Consider the following 18,528-nt stretch of genomic DNA (forward strand, 5'->3'; position numbering starts at 1 on the left):
GCCAGGCTTCCCAGAGAAAAAAGCAAGAGATAGTACAAAATGGGGCACACATCCCCACCATGTCTCCCTGTCCCCTCCAACCCAGTCTGTGCAGCCTTTTGGTTTCTTGGTTCTAAGCTTGTGTTTGCTGCCCCCTGACAGGGCTTCCCCACCTGTGGAGGGGGACACAGAGATCCATTTTCCTCCAAAGATGAAAAAAAAAAAAAGCTCTACTTCTAAAAATAGCCTACCTGGCTCCACTGTAATGTTTCCATGGCAACCCACTCCTTCCCAGGAGTCCCCCTGTAAAAGAGAGTGAAACAGGGTCCCAGCCCTGGTGTGGGTCCCCACTGGGCTCCTTGGCCTGAGCTGATAATTAAAGGCATTGAGGAGATCGCCGAGTGGGGGACAGGGGCAGGGAGCACAGCCAGCACACCGGGATCCTGTTCAGCTCCACACCTCTACCATTTGAAGCAAACTCAAGACTCATTCTGTGCAAGAGTGAATTGTACCGATAAGGATGACCAGGGTCTGGGTGGGCTGGGGACCAGTAAGTCCCAGCTCTGTTCTGGTTGCACACCAGTCACTTAACTCCTTTCCAGAGCAGGTATGGCTATCCCCATGCATGTGGGAGAGTGTATTACCCAAGGCCACATGGGGTCAAAGCCAGACTACCTGGCCTGCAACCCTGCTCCTCTCTGAGCAGTAGGAAGACACGTGTGCCAGGCTTTGAGGGTGGTACACAGGGATTTGGGAGGTGTCTGTGCCCGGGTAGGGTCTCCATGTTTAACGAGAGAACATCTAGGGGCCGCACCCCAGGGCAGTAAGTCAAACATGATGATCCATGACCAGAGCCTAGTGTTGAGCTCAGCCATGGCTACTTGGTGTGGTAGCTGAATAATGGCCCCCAAAGACATCCAAGTCCTAATTCCCAGAAGCTCTGTGTAGATTACTTTATATGGCAAAGGGATTTGCAAGATGTGATTAAGGACGGTGGGATGGGGAGACTATCCTGGATTATCCAAGTGGGCCCAATAGAATCACAAGCATCGTTATAGGATGGGGGCAGGAGGGTCAGAGTCAGGGAGATGCTACCCTGTTGGCTTTGAGGAGGGGGTTAGGGGCAACAGCCCAAGGAATGTGGTTAGCCTCCACAAGCCCAAAAAGGTAGGGTAGAAAGCCAGGGTAGAAATAGATTCTACCCTGGAGCCTCCAGGAGGAATGCAGCTCTGACTTTAGGGCCGATTTCACGGCCCTAAAACACCTTGATTTTAAGACATGACTTCCATGGCCGGAAGGTAATGCATGCGTGTTGTTTTAAGCCACTGTTTGCATTTTCTAGGGTTGCCATAACAAATTACCATAACTGGTGGCATAAAACCACAGAAGTTTATTCTCTCACAGATCTGGAGGCCAGAAATCTGAAATCAAGGTGTTGACAGGACCATGCTCTTGGAAGGCCTCAGGAGAATCTGCTCCAGGCCTTTCTCAGCTTCTGGTGTTGTCGACAATCCTTGGCATTCTTTGGCTTGTAAACGTGTCTGCCCCACCAGTCTGTCTCTCTGTCATATAGTTCAGTATCTTTTCTCCTCTTCTTATAAGGACATCATAAGGCCATAATAAGGAGGTACCCTGTTCCAGGATGACCTCATCCTAACCAGTTACATCTGTAACAACCCTTCTAAATAAGGTCACATTCTGAAATTCCAGGAGGACATGAATGGGGGCGGGGAAGGGAGGACTGGTCAAGCCAGTATGGCAACTAAAGGTTGGAAACTCATACACTGGGAGAGCTGGCCATGGATGAGAGGCCACTGCCAGACACTGCTGGCCTGGCCAACGTGGACAGAGAAGTTGGGACTGCTGCCTTAGAATATTGGTAACCTCAGTTTTATAGATTTATTCTCTTCTTTTTCTCAGACTGAGAGAGTGGAGGGGGGCACAGAGGGAGAGAGAGAATCCTAAGCAGGCTTTCAGTCCAGCATAGAGCCTGGCTCGGGGCTCAATCTCATGATCCTGAAATCAGGATAAGTTGGGCCCTTAACTGACTGAACTACCCAGATGCCCCAGGATTTATTCTCTTCAAACAAAAAGAATTCATTCTTGGGTGTAGCTGGTGGAAACTGATGGGTATTTTAGGAATCAGTACTTTTCTAGAAATGGTGGTGTTCGAGAATAGGCTGGCCTGTTTGTTTCACATGGTCCCACTGACCCGAGGGCTGCCTGCAACTTGTTTTGAGCTCCGAGTCTGCCTCAGAGGTCAGATCGATTTGTTCTTTCATGTTTTGCAGTCTGGAGCTGCTGTTTGCTTTTGCTGCTTTAGCCAAGGAGGCTTGGGAGTGCCACTGGCTGAGGAATGTCAGGCCAAGTTCCCTGGCAGTTACTGAGAAGTCGTTTTCCTTAGAAAGTGCAGGCCCTCTGGCCCTGCTGCATTGTCTCTGGGGAAGATGAAGAGCAGTCAGCTTCTCCGTCTTGCATGTCCAGTGCCCTTTGTTTCCGAAGCCACAGCCTCTGCAGATGGCAAAGCCACTCCCCGGGCTCCTGCATGGTCACTTTGCTGTGGAGGTTTGATGTGAGCATTAGAAGCATGGCGGGCTTGGCAGTGCACAGAGCAAGGCCTGAGGAAGCAGGGCAGGAGTTCAGAACCATGCTCCCTTGCAGCACTGCTGGGAGGCACAGCAGGACAGTGGCTTGTCCTTTGCAAAGCAGGCATGACCGATGGCCCTGAGGAGGATGGGGAGGTACAAGTCCCCTGTTGCCGGCCTCCTGCCAGGGGCCCTCTTCTTGCCCCCTGCAGCTTTCCTGTCCTTCCCGCATCATAGTCCCTCCAGTTAGTCACTCCTCTGTGAATAGTGTCCTTGGAAGTCAGCAATGCAGGAATGTGGGCTCCTACCCTGACTCTGGTGGTCTTGGTCCAGAGGCCTCCTGCCTTGACCCTTGGCCCTCTTGTGGAGGAGGGCATGGTGGCGGGGTCTTATAGGGTGCTCTCAGTGCAGACCGTCTGGCTCTGTCCTCTTCCTGGCAAGCCTGACAGTCTCAGAGAGGGAGTGAGATGATGCAGGCCAGCAGCATGAGGGCAAGGCGAGATGCTCGCATTAGTCCCATGAAAAAGAGAAACCACTGTGCAGGGTGAGAGTGGGTGGTCACCCCAGGACCAGAAGTCCATACATGGCTTCACAGAAGCCAGGGTGTCCTCTCCTGGCCTTATGGCATATCTCCCAGGCCCACTGCACAGAGATCCCCTCAGTGTGGCCTGCACTGGAGGATGGGAAATGGCCATTATGGCAGGGCAGGGGGGAACGTGACCTCCCAGCCCTGCCACTCACTCATGTAGGACCCATCCTGCTCTGATCTCAGTTTCCTCACTTGTAAAACGAGGGTACTAAAGGTGCAAGGTTAGGACACTGCCCTCTTATCCAGCTGCTTCATTGCTGGGCGATTAGAAGCTGCCTCTTCCAGAGCTTGCTTCCTAAGATGCTGAGACCCAAATTGGGTCTGAGTGTAATCTGTGCAGCATTTCTGGAGGGCACTAGCTGGGTGCAGAGCCAGTCAGAAGCCAAATGAGTGAAGCAGAGCTGCTGACTGCAGGGAGTTCAGCGGAGGCAGGCAGTGCTGGGCATGTAGAGCCAGTGTGACAGGGCATGTCCTGGAGAGAAGGGGAAAGATAAACCCCAGTGGAGGGGTCGGTATTTGACAGGAAGGACGGGCAGAAAGATCCTCACCAAGCAAAGGGCAGGTGCCATGTGCACTTCGGGGTCCTTTCACTGGCCCTTTTGCTCACACCTACTGCCCGGTAAAGGCAGTCCCTCATCCTCTCCTGCCTGCTCCCACCCCTGGGCTCCCACCCCCCTGTGCTGGGGCCAGCTGCCCCGCCTCCCTCCCGGCCTCAGCACGTCTGCAGTGCAGCTTTTCCACCCCACCCCCCACTCCTGGCTTCACCCCTGGGCCTTAGGCAGAGATACCACCTGCTAGGCATCCACAGGTTCCTTTCTGGTCTCCACTGAAACTTGGGTGGGCCCTAGCCCAGGTCTGCACTGTGTCCTGGCTGGTGAAGCATTTCACCCTCCCAGGGCTCATGTAGACTTCCTTTCTTTAAAGGACCATCTTTTTCTGGGAGGTAATGGAAAGGCACTGGGTTCAGCCGGCACATGAAAACCAGGGCGTGCTTCTGCTGGTGTTACATCTTGTATCCCAGGCCAGAAGCACAGAGATCCCCCTCAGTGTGGCTGTTGCGAGGGATAATCCCACCCGATGTGGCCCACCTGACACCCATGTGCCCCTCAACCCCAGGATGTGGGTGTTGGTGTTCTTCTGTACACAGGAGGATTCCAAGGCTCAGAGAAGGAAGATAGCCCCACAAAGCCGCAGAGTTCAATGTGAACCCGGAACTCAAGCCTTCAAACCTGTTCTGACACCTCCTTTTTATACCACCCCAGGACACTCCGGCACCCTCTCCCCCAAAAGCTGCTCAGTGTACTAAGTCTTGGCCTTTACATGGGCTTAGAGGCAGGCCAGGGGCTGTGCCCAGGTGCATGGGTTTGATGTGGCCTTAGATTTTGGTTGCTGTTATTCTTGTATTAAAATAGTTGTAAAACTTCCATAGGATTTTAATGTTTCTGGATAGGTTAGTGCTTGCTGGGTTGTGGAGACGCGGATTGAACAGAAGGGACGTGCAGGTCATAAAAGCTTGAGGAGCCCCAAGACCAGAAGCTTGAGAGCCACAGGCCTGAACAGTTTTGTGCATACAAGTGTTTGCCTTCCTTTGGACCAAATTCCCTGCCAGTAGAATTCCCCCATCAAAGGAAGAAGCAGGCTCTTCCTTGTGGCTCTTGTTGGGTATCTATCTGTTGGTTTATCCTTCAGAAAGCCTAAGCTAATTCAATGCCATTCATTCTTTTTTCTTAATTCAAGTAGTGTCACGTTCAATAGTTTTATTTATGTCTCTAGTAGTGAGTTTCATCTCTCCTTCTAATGTCAGTCTGCTCCTAGCAAGGATCCCTGACCCCAGATTGAGACCTGGAGACTCAGCATGGTCAGACTTCATCATATCAGAGGCAGAGAGTTCCCTTTGTGGTTCAGCTCTGCTTCTGCCCAGGCTTGAGTGGGGGGGAGGGGGGGGTCCACAACGCTATGCTCAGTAGGTGTCTGAATAGCCCATGACACTGTGGCAAAGTGAACAACAGGGCCACATGTCAGCTTCTGAGTGACACCTACCCCCTCCTCCTTGAGGACTGGACAGGGATGGGGACTGCTGGGGAGCATGGCTGTCACTAGACAGTTGTGGCCTTGGAGCTCGGTGAGTGCTGCCATCAGCACTTCTGAGCTGGGTTCAGAGGTCTTGTTCTTTCCAGCCCCTGGCCTCCTGTGGCTTCTCTGGCCCTGCCAGACCTCTGGCCTCTCTGTCCCTTCAGTCTGCTCATCCTGCCACTTGTCACCGGTCTCATCTTTCCCAGGGATCTCTGCTCAAATGCCCACAGTCTCCCTCTTGCCAAGGGATGAAGGCTTAGTCTCCTCAGCTGTGCCAGAGGCCCTTTACCATCCCCTCTCTCCAACTGGCTCCTCGGTGCCTCACCCCTACTGCTTATGCCCATCTCCAGAGTCTGCCCTCCCATTCCTGTGTGTGACCTGCCACCTCTGTGTGTTCCACTGAGAACCCCTGGATAGGCCTCCTGTGAAACTCCCAAGATCATTCATTCCTTCACTCACTGCCTCCCTCTTTCTTGCCCCACCGCCACACCTGCCCTCCCTCACTCGCTCTCCTGATCTCACTGTACCTCTGGGAGAGACTCTCCCTGCCCATCCCCATAGAACACACTGTGCTGCTGGGAACCGCTGACCCAAGAATCTTCCCATCCCTTCCTCAACAACACGGCCCATGACTTGGGAGCAGAACAAGTACATCCTCTCATCCCTGGCCGCTGGACCTGAACTTGGGACCCTAAGAGCTGCTTTTAAAGGCGTACTAATTAACAAGTTAAAGAGAAATGTGGTTTCTCATCTCTGCCTACCATACAGCAGATGCTCAGAGTTAAGCCACTTGTGCTTCTTGCTTAGAGCACAGGGGTGGGGGAGTGGGAGGGGTCCCATTCAGACTGACCCACAGCCAGCGTGTCCCCCACACACCCATCCCAGCGCACAGCAGCTTCTGTTCTGATTGGTCAGTGGTTGGCCATTCTGGTTGTTACATGTGTTGAACCCGGAAAGGTGACAGGAGATTGCATCATAAGTGAGTGATGCCTGACAGACCTGGATTCAGATCTGGCTCTGCCCCCCCTATCAGCAGCACCCTGAACTGGTGGCTTGGTGTCTAAGAAAGTGCATTTTCTCTTTTCCCACTGTCCACCCACGACTGTGAGGCTGTGTTCACACTGATCAAGCAAGTGGCCCAGAGGCAGGTGCAGCACATGTAGTCTCCAGACACCAGGGCATTTCCAAGCGGTACTGGGCTGGCTGTGGTGGGAAGACGGAGAGTGCCTGTTCCAAGCCCGGATGCTGACCCACGGCCCCTGTGACCAGCGGGAACAGAGTGTGCAGTGGATGCTGCGCCCCCAGCGTCCAACCCACTCAGGGGCCAAGCTGCTGGCTGTCCTGGCACTGCCACCAGCTCGGGGCATGCTCAGAGTAGAAACACAGCCATGGCCACCCCCACGCACCCTGTCTACCGTGGGAAGAAATCTGTTCCTTCACAGTATGTGTCTTTTTAAAAATTTTTGTATCTTGGGTTATAGATTTCCTTTACAAAAGAAAAAATGTTTTGTGCCGATTATTTCTAAAACAAGACATTGCAGAAACCCCTGGCAGTTATAGGCTCTGGCATTCACATGGTGGTGTCTGCCTTTTTATTGTCATGTGCCTAGTGCTAAAGCAGCAGCAGAGCCCCGCCAGCTGCCCCTGTGCCCCACCCGCGGCAGTGCGCCCCCTGAGGTCCTCATGACCCTGCAGCCCTTTGAACACAGGCAGGGCTGGCCGAGGGCTGGGCTCCAAGGCACCCCAGATTCCCAAGAAGGGCCATGCTGAGGGCGCCTGGGCAGCTCTGTGAGAGGTGAGAGGGCTCGGCCAGGAGACGAGGGGGCACACACCTGGTCCACTCACAGAGGGCCCAGCGGCCCGGCATAAAGAAGGTGACTACAGAGGCAGACTAACCAGGTGGCCTGGGGCATGACTTTACCTGTCTGATCCTCAGCTCCCTGTCTGTCCCTGGGAGATAGTATAGTCTCTACCCTGACAAGGCCATGGAGACAGCCAGTGTCTGGACAGAAGGCATTCAACAAATGCCACAGGGGAGGCAGGTGGGGAGCTGGAGGAGGATGGCACAGAGTAGCAGCAGGGTGGGGAGCATGACTTTGGCCTGAGTGTCTTCAGGCAGGCTTTGAAGATAGGGGGCATGGGGTTGAGGCTGGGTAGGGGTGAGGCCTCTGAGAAGGTGGGGTAGGTGTCAGGAGGTTCCAGGCAGTGAGGACCAGTGGGAAAGGCCTCAAGTGTTGCAGGGCACAGGGGGCCCCTGGCGTGGGTGTAGAGCTTTGGACAAAGTGAGGCCGGCAGGAAAGTGTGGGTCAGCTTAAGCTGGGCCTGTGATGCAGGGAAAAGAGGTGGCCTTTATCCAGGGTCTCTGGTCTGCAAAAGGAGCTGGTCCTCACAGCAGTCTCCACCTCTCCAGTCAGCATGGTGCACCCTGGGCTACATGGTGCAGTTTAGGGGACTGGGGCCCTGCACACAGGCGGGTGCCTACAAACCTGCCCCAGACAAAGTGCAGTACATGCACTGTCTGCAGGGCTGGTCCCCCCTTCCTATCCCCTCCCACTGACCCAGGAGGGCCTGTGCCCACCCTGGAAGGCTGGCTGGCAGCAGGAGTTGGCACCATCTAGGGCACTCTGTTTTGAGCGGCTCTATCTGCTCCTTCCTCCTGGGCTCTGGCCACATAGGCATCTTGGTGCCTGTTGGACAGTTAATAACCATGGCAACTCTTTCTCTTTTCACAGATGACTCTGGGGACGACGACGACGAGACCACCTCTCCAGCTGACAAGAGTGAGCTACACTACACCATCAAGAGCCTCTCTGTGAAGTTGGATGACCTCAGTACGTGCAATGACCTCATCGCCAAGCACGGCGCTGCACTCCAGCGCTCCCTGAGCGAGCTGGACGGCCTCAAAATCCCCTATGAGAGCTGCGAGAAGCTGAAGGTCGTCAACGAGCGAGCCACCCTCTTCCGCATCACCTCAAATGCTATGATCAATGTAAGTGCCCACCCACTTGGCACAGAGCTTCCCAAAAGGGAAGTGGCTCCTTGTCACCAGCACCACAGTCCCTGAGTAGCTGGTGACCAGGGTGCTTGACAAACCAGGGCTCCATTTTTTGATGGCTTCAGGTCATTTCCCAAAGCCCCCCTGCCCTCTTTGTAATTCTGGTGGAAACCAAAGTGGGGTGCAGAATCCTGATTGAGACTTGCTGATGGTTCGGGCCTAGGTGAGGAAGACCAGGGCCCTGAGTTGAGCAGATGGCTCCACCCCACCCATTAGGAACAAGGCTGCCACACTGATCCACCACAGCTGCCGCTGCTCCTTTCCCTAGTACCACTCAGAAGCAACAGGAGCAGAATCCAGTAACCACAGGGGCATGTCTGCAGGTGGAGGACCGGCGTTATGGGTTCCCTTAGCCAGAGGAGCTTAAAGATGAGCCTGCCATGGGTCATGCCAACCCAACAGTAGCCAAATGAGTAGCCACAGTCTGTAAACTGAGAGGCACAGCCCCAGGGGTCGCCACTTTCCACAGGGTTCTGGAAGCCACATTGCTGTGACTGGGAGCGGGAGGGTCTCTCCATGGTGGCAGAGAATATAATGCTTCTGGCTTCTGGGCCCTTCTTCCTCCTGCTTGGTGAGTTTTTCCCCCCAAGATGTGTGTGCTCATCTAGGCCTCCCCAATGCAGACACAGGTCTAACTACAACAGCCTCCTCACAAGGACAGCCCCCAGGAGCCACACATCAGGGCCAGGGTGGCACACTGGGAGCAAGGAGGTGCAGAGAGGGGAGGTGTGGGGACACAGAGGCCACCTCAGGGGAAGCAGCCCTGTCTAGAGGCTGCCTAGAGGCTGGCCAAAGACAATGGGCAGTACTGGTGCAGTACTGGTGCCCAGCTTCCAAATTAAGGTGGTCAAACCAGAGCAGGGCTAGGAGTCAGGACTAGGCTATAGTCCCAGAGCAGGCTGGGAAGGTGGAGGCTGGAGCCAATGCAGGCCAAGACCCCTGGGTGACACTGTGTGCATCAGAGATTTGCCCCAAGCTTGACTCACTGTGGCCAGTCCATGTGGGGAGTAGCAGCCACACCCACCACTCATACCCTCCTGCACCCACCCTGCCACTGGAGCCATCCCTGGTGCAGGAGGAAGCCTGAGGAATCCTCCCCCTCAGGCCTTGGCTGAGGCAGCATACCCTCTTTCTAGGCTGCTGGGACACACCATCCCCAGGCGCTTGGCTCCCTGCACTGGGCAAGTACAGACCTCCATCCACAGCGCTCAGGGCTGTGTCCGGGGCATGCCCACTGAGAGGTTGCTGAGCTGCAGCCTGCAAGTCGGTCTCATCATCACTTTACAGTGACATTTACCACCTCCCCCACCCCACCCCCGCATTCAGCTTCTTGGGCCAATGGCCTCCTTACAGCCCCCAGACTCTAGGGGGTGGGATCACTGCACTTTTCCCAGTGACGGACACAGATACGGGCATTTGATGGCAGAATGACACACCTGTGTTTCCCTGTCCATCCTGGAAGCCATCGCCCGCTCGAGGCTTCCCTGGCACTGTCTTCCCTGCCTGCCAAGACCGAAGCTACTTTGTCTTGAGTTAGCAGTTTTGGCTTTTCCCAGATAATGAGCTTCTCAGCTGGCGTCTTTAGCAGAAATCTTTTATCAGGCATTAGAGGCTCAGTCTGTAGGAAGCAGTAAAAACAGTGAAAGTTTTCTATCTAAGCACATAAATTGTTTTATGGGAAGCAAGCCCCTGGGGTGGATTACAAAAGCCTGTTTGTGGTTCTAGCACCAGGAATGTGGACCCAAGTGAGGAGAGCTGTTGAGGAGAGCTGTTGAGGAGAGCTGCAGCTCTAGCTGGGCTGGGTCCATGAACCTGATGCGAGGGCCTCTCCCATCTCCTTCCATCATGGGGGATCACACAGAAGTGAGGTGCTGGCTCCCAGCGGGCTGTGCTAGTAGCTCAGATTCTCATGGAGGTCTGTGTTTCCTTCGGGGAGACTTCCTGATGTTTCTCTTCACCTGGCAGGAAGCAAGTCAGCTCTGGGTGGACAGTGCTAAGACACCAAATGTCCAAACTCCCACTGTGTGCAGAGGCCACCTAGGCAGAGCATCCCCACCCCTGGCCAGGCCTTGGCTTCCACCACCCGTGTTATAGAAGGGGGTTGGAGGGATCCCTGGGTAGCTCAGTGGTTTAGCGCCTGCCTTCAGCCCAGGGCATGATCCTGGAGTCCCGGGATTGAGTCCCATATCAGGCTCCCTGCATGGAGCCTGCTTCTCCCTCTGTCTGTGTCTCTGCCTCTCTCTCTGTGTGTGTCTAATGAATAAATAAAATCTTAAAAAAAAAAAAAATAGAAGGGGGTTGGACCAGGGATCTGTAAGGAAGCCATGCACATTCACACCACATACACTTACCCCTCCCTACAACCTCTTTAGTTAATACCATTAGGTATTGTTAGTGCAAAGTGGAAACCAAGACTCAGAGAAGTCACCTGAGCTGCTCAAGGTCATCCAGCTGGTAGGTATCTGAGCCAAGATGCGAGCTCAGATCCTCTCCGTGTAGCTCAGAGGGGCAGTGATGGCCTCCACAGTCTCAGAAGCAGCAAGGATGAGACCCCCAAGGGTGGCAAGGGCCCCCTCTCCTCTGAGATCAGCACATGGACTGGGTGCCTTTGCATCCACCAGGGCACAGCCACCAGTCTCAGGAACCTGCGTTTAAGCTACAGCCCCACCAGGGCCCCTCCTGGGGAGCTGGGGACTCAGGATGGGTGGAAGCCACCCCCACTGTCCCCAGAAGGCATACACTTGGGTCACAGGCCAGTTCTTACTGTGAAGGAAAAACCTGTTTCTGCCCCCTGTTGAGATCCCTTTGCAACTCCACACACCCCTTCTCCTGCCCTGACTGATAATGCTTACTCTGTAGGGAAGCTTCCAGCATCCCCCATGCCTGACTTTGGGGCACTTATTCCCACTGCCACTTCAGGGCAGGCCCTCCTCCTATGGATTGTGAATGGCTGTGGGTTTTCCACCCCATGGGCTCTGACTGAGCCTGGGTCATACAAGTGGAACAGAAAATGAGGGATGGCTAGCCAAAGCCTTACAGGGAAACACATCCTTTAGAGGGCCCTTGGCAAGCAGCATCCTTCCCACACAGGGAGGGAGCAGCTGCATCACCCTTACTTTTACCCAAGATGGCCAAGAATCAGGGGTTGTCCATCCTTCAGGAGAAAAGTCAGAGGGTCAATCAAATCTCCTTCAAATTTGGGAAAGGCCACTGATATCACAAGCCTTTAGGTCCTTTAGCTCTCAGCTGGGTAGGGTGAGGGGACTCTCTGGACAATCCCTAAGACCCCAGGAGCCATGGTTAGTGACGTAGCCCATTCCCGGGCCACTGTTCACAGGGGGCCGGCACGGTAAGACTCACCCCGAGTGGAGCCCAGCCCCCTTTCCTTCCATAAGTGTTGGAGGCAACAAGATGCTCAGAAGAAGTTTCTGGATCAGGAATGTTGAACAGTGCCACAGTGTTCTACCTCCTTGTGCCTTTGCTTGTGCTGTACCTTCTAGAACTTTCCCCACCCTCTAGATACTTGGCAGATCCCTTCTCATCCTTTAGAACCCCACATGGCCGGGAGGCTTTCCAAGCTCCTTGTCAGGAAGCCGTTCCTTCTGGCTAGAACCCCCTGGAGCCCCAGGCACTGCTGTGCCTCGCTGAGCCCGCTGTGCAGAGCTTCCCCGGTTACTTTGACATTTGCCCCTCATCAGGTTTTGTCTCCCCAAAGTGAGATTCAGATCTTAACTCACCTGTGTCCCCAACAGTAGTCCGGTGGGTGTGCTTAATATGTGATACTTGAACCAAAGTGGGTGTTGTATCTCAGAAAAGAAAATTCTAAGCAGCCCACATCTCATGTTTGCCCGCTGTTACCATTTACAAAGCCATTCCTGTTCCATTTCCTCACCTGAACAAGGTCAGTGAGAAAGTAGGTCCAGCATCCAGCCCTCAGCCCGTGGAGCCACTTGTCACATCCCCACGCCACTCTTATCACTCCTCTTTGCAGAGAAATGATCCAGCCTGGTCGCAGAGAAATAGGAAGAGTACTTTATGAAATTAAGTCATAATTGGGTTTTTCACAAGTATGGGCTGTAATGAACCCTGGCCTCCTTCCCTCCGCTTGTGATTTTAGTTGGCAGGACTCAGAGATTGGCTCCTTGGAGCAGCCCCTCTGGGGGCAGCATCTGAGCAGCTTGGGATAGCACAGCAGTGAACCCAGGGCAACCGTCCCCTCTTCCCTTGTAGTGAGGCCATGAGCATGTGGCTCCTACAGTTAGGAAGGTTTTGCCTCTGGGATTTGAACCCAGACCTGAGCAGCTTTCCATTGAGCCTTCCCCAGGCTCATGCCAGTCGGGGGTTGGGCCCTGCCCCTGGAGCTCACGATCCAGAGGACCCACATAGTGGTGCTCTGTCACACGTGGGTGCGGCAATGCAGCCCTCTCAAGGGGCCCTGGAGACCACAGCTCACATGCCCACTTTTGAAGGCCAAGTACATAGAGGGTCTGGGGAAGGGGTGGGGAGGTTCACAGTCGGCCAGGAGGTAGGCTCAAGCCCAGATCATCACAGCCCCACCAAGAGAGTGACCCGGGTGCTAGCTGTACATCTTGGGAGCCAGTGAGGGCCTGCAGAGAGCAGAGGTAGTGGCCACAGAGTGGAGCCTTTACAGGTGAGGAGGGTCACTCACAGGCAGAGAAGGAAAGTATGAACGATGGCCACATCTGTCCTCGGGGCCACAGTGTCTGCAGCAGCGTCCCGCCCACCCCCCTGCTGGCCTGGGCACCCTGCAAGGAAGCCCTGAAGCTTCCATGTCTAGCACAGGGCCCGGCGTACAGGAGCCTGAGCAAACAGGTGAGAGCAAGCAGGTGGTGAAAACACAGGAGCGGCAGTGGCATGGTGTCGTGTGTGACAGATCTCCCCGGCAGGGGATTTTGTGAGTCTGATCAAAGGCGGCCCAGGGGTCCCCTGCATGAATTCCTGCTTGGGTAACTGTGAACTAGCCTGCCGTTGAGGTGGGAACTCAGAGCACCGATGAACATCTTTGTTCTTAGATGGAGCCTGGAACCTCAGCGGCCCCATCATCCATCCGGCATCCTTCCTGGGATCCAGGACATGCTGGTGTGTAGTCGCATTGGGCTGGTCACATGGTTTGAAGTGGAGAATGACTGAATTAATACATATGACCAACTCATGCTTTGGGTGTTAGTTTCCATAAAGGAAAAGAATAAATTCTGGTTTCATTCTCTTTTCCTATAAACTTCTTTTTGGGATAAAGCAGAGTGCCCTGGTTTGAAGGACGCCTCTGGGCAGGTGGTGGTGTAACAACAGCAGTCTGCCCTGTTTCTTCCTGTTTGTTTGCTCCTCACAAGGGCCACACGAGGTTGGTGTTATTGTGGCTTCCTTGTCATCAGCATCATTTGTATTAGTAAGGTGTCACCTCAGACCCAGAGATGTCATTTTGCATAACGTTGCAGGCCTGGCTGTTATACGAGCTCTTGGGGCCACAGCCCCGGGCCCTGGGCCATCCTCAGTGCTGGCTGTGGCATCTGCGCAGAAGGGCTGAGGCATGTCACCTGTCACCAGGCCCAGCACACCTGCACTTTCCTGTGTGACCTGGGCTTCCCATGGTTGCCCTGTGTTCCAGTCTCACGGTCCCTGCCCCCAGCAGAAGAAATCCTCAGTATTGTCATGGACATTCTGGGGGTGAGCCTGCCCCAGAGGGACGTGAGGGCCAGTTCTCCCCTCCCTGGCCTCAGGAAGCAGGTTCTCTGGCAGGCCCCAGGCAGTGGAGTCTGACTAGGGACTTGCCTGCAGCCCACTTCTCTGCCACCAAGCCCACGGGACCTCCATATGCCACCCGCTCACATCTCCTCCTCTTAGCCCAGGCAGCCGCAGTCCAGTTAGAAGGCATGGAGGGCTGAGTGGCGGGTGCTGGTGTCAGTTCCCTCCAGTTCTAAGCCCCTCCACAGGCTGGCAGCCTCTGGCTTGTTCCCCACCGGCTGCTCCTCCAGGCCCCTGTCGGGGAGGGGACTGCCCCCAAACAAGGCAGTTGCTCCTGACACAGCCCCCACCCTTGAGCTGTGGGAAGCTCCTCAGAGTGTATGACTTGGGTTGGAGCCCAGGACTCAGCCCCTCCAACCACATGGCCACCCCAGGCCCCCCCCCCCAGGGGCCTTAGGAGCCAGGAGTTCAGGTCAGCCTGGCTTACATCTGCTGAGCACTTTGCAGCAGGGTGGTGTGCAGCCCTCTGCAGACACGGAGGCATAGGGGGCCCTCGGTGATCCCTCTGTGATCCGATGCAGGCCCTGGTCCAGCCCTGGGGCACAGGGCGGACAAAGCCCAGCCTCAGGGAACCTGTATCCCCTCGGGGAAACGTCACCACACAGATGATAAGGCATGTCAGAGGTGAAAAGACCTTCAGAGGGGACAGAGCAGGCTGGGGGGCCGTAGCCCCGGGTACAGACTGGCCGTAGCCCTGGGTACAGACTGGCCGGAGAGGAGGGGAAGGGCACCTGGAGGGAGGTGGGCAGGCCTGGAGCAGGGGGCAGCCGGGGTGAGTGCTGGCAGTTGTGGAGGGGAGGCCTGGGGAGAGGAGCTGCTCACAGGAGACTGCACTTACGCAGAACACTGAGCTTTCCACTCTGAATGAGGCCCCTGCAGCCAAGGACAGTGGTCCAACCCACATCTTGGCAAGAGCCCCTGCTGCTTGGAGAATGGACTACAGGTGAGGCAGGGGCAGACACTTAGAACCCCTTTAGGGGGCCCCTCATTGTCCCCTATGGAGGGTTGGTGGCTCAGACTGCTGGGAGGAGCTGGCGCAACCAGCCAGGCTGCTCGGTGTGTTGAGAGCAGAGCCAGCAGAGCGGCATGCAGGGAGAGATCTGGGCTATTAAGGGACTGTAAGGTGCGGGCATAAGCTGCTGGAGGAATGGGGGGGCCCTGGCTGTCAGATCCCCGCCTCAGCCTCACAATGCCGGACTCAGTGGTCAGTCCCACAGATTCAGGTAGGATGCAGGAAGGTCTTTCCCAGAAACAGGTTTTGTGCAGCCAGTGAGTCAGCAGAGCTGGGCAGTGGGCGAGCCCCACAGGAAACCAGACAGTCAAGGTGCCCTGTGGGGGCAGGAAGTGGCACTGGCCCGCAGGCCCACTTCAAAGGGCCTGATGGGACAGGTCTCACACTCTGGGCCTCTCAGTTTACTGAAGAAGGTAGTGGCTTGCTAGAGACACTCTTTGGTACCTGCAGTAGAGCTGGTTGGACAAGATGAGGGTGTGGATTCTGGTGGCAGGGACGCTGTGGAGAGAGGCACCAGCACAGCCAGACTGGGAGGGAGTCGGCTCCAAATCCAGTTGAAGGAGGCTAGAAGAGAAAAGAGCAGGCGCGGACAGGCTGGGGACAAGGATGGCCAGGAGGGCCGGGCACGAGGTGTAGCAGAGATAGACGGAGCAGTAGGCCAAGGCCTCAGATTCGGGGCATCATAGAAATACAGCCCCAGATCGGAACTGTTTGCTGCCCAAAATGCTCTGAGGCTTCCCCTAGCCCCATTTGGAGATCACAAAGGGGTTCTTGCCCCCGACCCAAGCAGAGCAGTGGTGAGGGGCCCGGAGCTGCCCTCCCTTGTCCTTCTGGGGCCCGTGGGCAGGTTCCTGTCCACCTGACCACTGTTCTGCTCTTGACAGCTTGCTCATTTGGGGCTTGGGGGGATGAATAAAAATAGATTCCATAACTGTTTAAAATCAGTTGGCAAACTAGCGGCCAGATGGTGCTGGTTCCTGTGCTCAAGGGGTAAACTATTTAGAATGTGCAAAGGGCTATTTTAAAGTTTGAATTGAATTGAAAAGCTGCCTCTCCAGTGCCCTGAATCATATCAAGGAGAAGCCATGACTGTCCCTTCGGTGTTTGGGAAGGGCTGGCCTCCGTGTGTGCTGAGCAGGCCATTCTGAGTGCAGTGTGAGGAGGGGACAGAGGCGGATGGCTGGCCTGGCCTGGCCTGGCCTGGGAGCTGCTCGGCCTCTAGGGGCCAGGAGGGTGCTGAAGACACAGCGTGGCAGCTTGGCTAGGCCTGACCTAGAGGGACTATCCCCCCAAAGCCCCAGGTTAGCCCAGCATGACCATCATGGCTCCAGGGGTCCCCGCTCTTGGTCTTGGAGGCCTGAGATGGCTGTGCATGTCCTGCTGCAGCAGCCTCCGAGCCATGTAGGCCTGGCCTGAATCTCAGCACTGCTCCTTCCTGCCTTTGGGAGGTGTGAACTGAGGGCAGCCTGCTGCTCCTTGGTGAGGGGGAGAAGGAGAGACCCTGTTCACCCTAGTGTGTCCCCAGGTGTGAGCTTCTGGCCATGCACTGTGGCTCAGGAAGACCAGGACCACTTCGTTCTATTTGCTACTTTATGATAAAAGGCCAGTGAGGGGCAGGTCCACAGTTATGCTGGCCGTGTGAGGACCAGTGAGGTGGGGTAGTTGGTAGATGGGCAGCCCCAGCAACGCTGAGAGTGGAAAGGCCCAACTACCCATCCACTTGGGAGCCTGAAAGCCTGAGGGTTCCCGCTAGCCTGACCCCACCTCCTCCCTGAGTCCAAGGGCCAGCCACCCCCAATGTCCAGCAATCCTCTGGCACCTTCCTCAGGCCCTCGTCTAGGAGGCAGTGACAATGCAGGGGCCAGTGCTTCCCAAGCAGCCCTTGAAGGCCAGGCCTAAGCAGGGTCCTGGCTCTGCATCCCCTTGTGAGAGCTCCAGAGGCTTCCTGGGCTACACATAGGATGGGCATAGGACCCAGGACGGCTGACCCCATGCCCTGCTCACCTGCCCATATTTGGGGAACGGCGAGGTCGTTGTCAGGATTAGGATTAGGAGCAACAAAAGCGATTAGAGTTTGTCCTCCTTCCTCCTGGCACAGCTGGGCAAAGGTTTGCAGCTCGGAGACACTGTCTGACCCGCGGGATCCCTGTCAGGATGACCAGCAGCAGCTCCCCTTGGAGCTCGCACGGCTTGGATGAGAGGCCTCACAACCCCTTCACCAGTTGGGGCTACTGAACGGGGAGAGCCAGTGGTGGGTGGGCAGGCCCAGCAGCACCCCCAGCCTCCTGCTGAGCAGACCAGCTCCAGTACAGAGGGTGCCTTTTCAGTCCTGGGCTTCTGGGTTCTCACTGCTTGGGGGCAGCTCAGCAGGCTCCCCAGCCTCCACACAGAGGTAAAATGGCACTACCCCCAGGACCCCACACCTCTTTATCTCGGGGACCCTCTCAACAGCCATGGGGGGCAGGAGGAAGGGACAGGCCTGGGAGACCAGAACCTTGTTCCCACCCAGAGGGCGACCGCTCATTGGGTCATGGAATCAGGGACTGTGCAGGAGGACACCAAGGCCCAGGATGCTATAGGCCTGGCCCAGGGTAGGCGTAGGCAGTGCCCATGAGGGGCCCAGAGGCCGGACTCCTTGTTCTGCTCCATCCTGGTCCCTTGCATCACTTAAGAGCTAGTTTGGGTAGGGGGCTTCGGAGTGGCTTAGGAAACTGCTCTTGCTCAGGGCTGGGTGCGAGTTCTCTGAGAGTCGTGGCCGAGCCTCAGGGGAAATGGGACGGAGTTCAGGGTATGGGTCAGCCAGGCCCCTCCCTGGGCCCACGGAAGCTCCCCCCAGCCAGCCCCCAGCGGGCCCCAGGCCTAATCCAGCTTAGTGAGCGCACAGTGCACAGCCCAGCTCAGCATTCCAGGGCACGGGGGCCAGGCTGGCGCCGGCCTCTCTCTACAGCGTGGCTGGGATGGGCCCTGGAGAAGGCTGGCGGCAGCAGAGGAAGAAACCTTGGCAGTTGAGGAGGGACACCAGGTAGGCACGTGAGGGTGGAAGGGTGGATGACTTGTCCTGTTGTAAATGACAGGAGTTCTATGAAAGCAAAGTGCCCATCAGTGTTAAAACTGGAGCTGTAGAAGTCGCCAGGGAGCTGTGGAAGGCATGTGTGCGGGAGCAGTGCTGAGGAGGGCATTGGCTTGGTGTGGCTGCCAGGCCATCCGGTGGGGGGGGGGGGCAGCATGCCACCAGGCAGAACACCCACAGACCAAGAAGAACCCAGAAGACCATCAGGCACCCATTGTGCATCTTGCTCATAGAAAGGCCGAGTGCTTGGCACAGCCTAGGCACCTGCACCCTCACCCCGAGACAGGTAGGCCTGGCTCTGTGGGGAAGGCTGGCACTGGGGCCCATCCTGCTCGTGCCTTGGGGTGCTCCTTCTCCCTAGGCTTAAGGCTCGGGGGGCAGGAGGGGGAGCTGGCAAGGCGC

At 56.0% G+C, this 18,528-nt stretch overlaps 1 protein-coding gene across 8 annotated transcripts in view; it reads left to right on the forward strand.

The window, feature by feature from the left end:
• Positions 1-18,528, forward strand: part of OSBP2 (oxysterol binding protein 2) — a 193,526-nt gene that overhangs the window by 156,283 nt on the left and 18,715 nt on the right. For 7 of the 8 annotated variants that reach the window (XM_072723163.1, XM_025985906.2, XM_025985907.2 and 4 more), the window contains one exon: positions 7,959-8,215. In XM_072723163.1, the coding sequence (XP_072579264.1) occupies positions 7,959-8,215 (257 nt within the window). Of the gene's footprint in view, positions 1-1,687; positions 1,859-7,958; positions 8,216-18,528 lie in introns of those variants that run through there. The other variant, XM_072723169.1, reaches the window with a different exon arrangement.

Source organism: Vulpes vulpes, chromosome 10 (assembly GCF_048418805.1).
Source record: "Vulpes vulpes isolate BD-2025 chromosome 10, VulVul3, whole genome shotgun sequence".
Lineage (NCBI taxonomy): Eukaryota > Metazoa > Chordata > Mammalia > Carnivora > Canidae > Vulpes > Vulpes vulpes.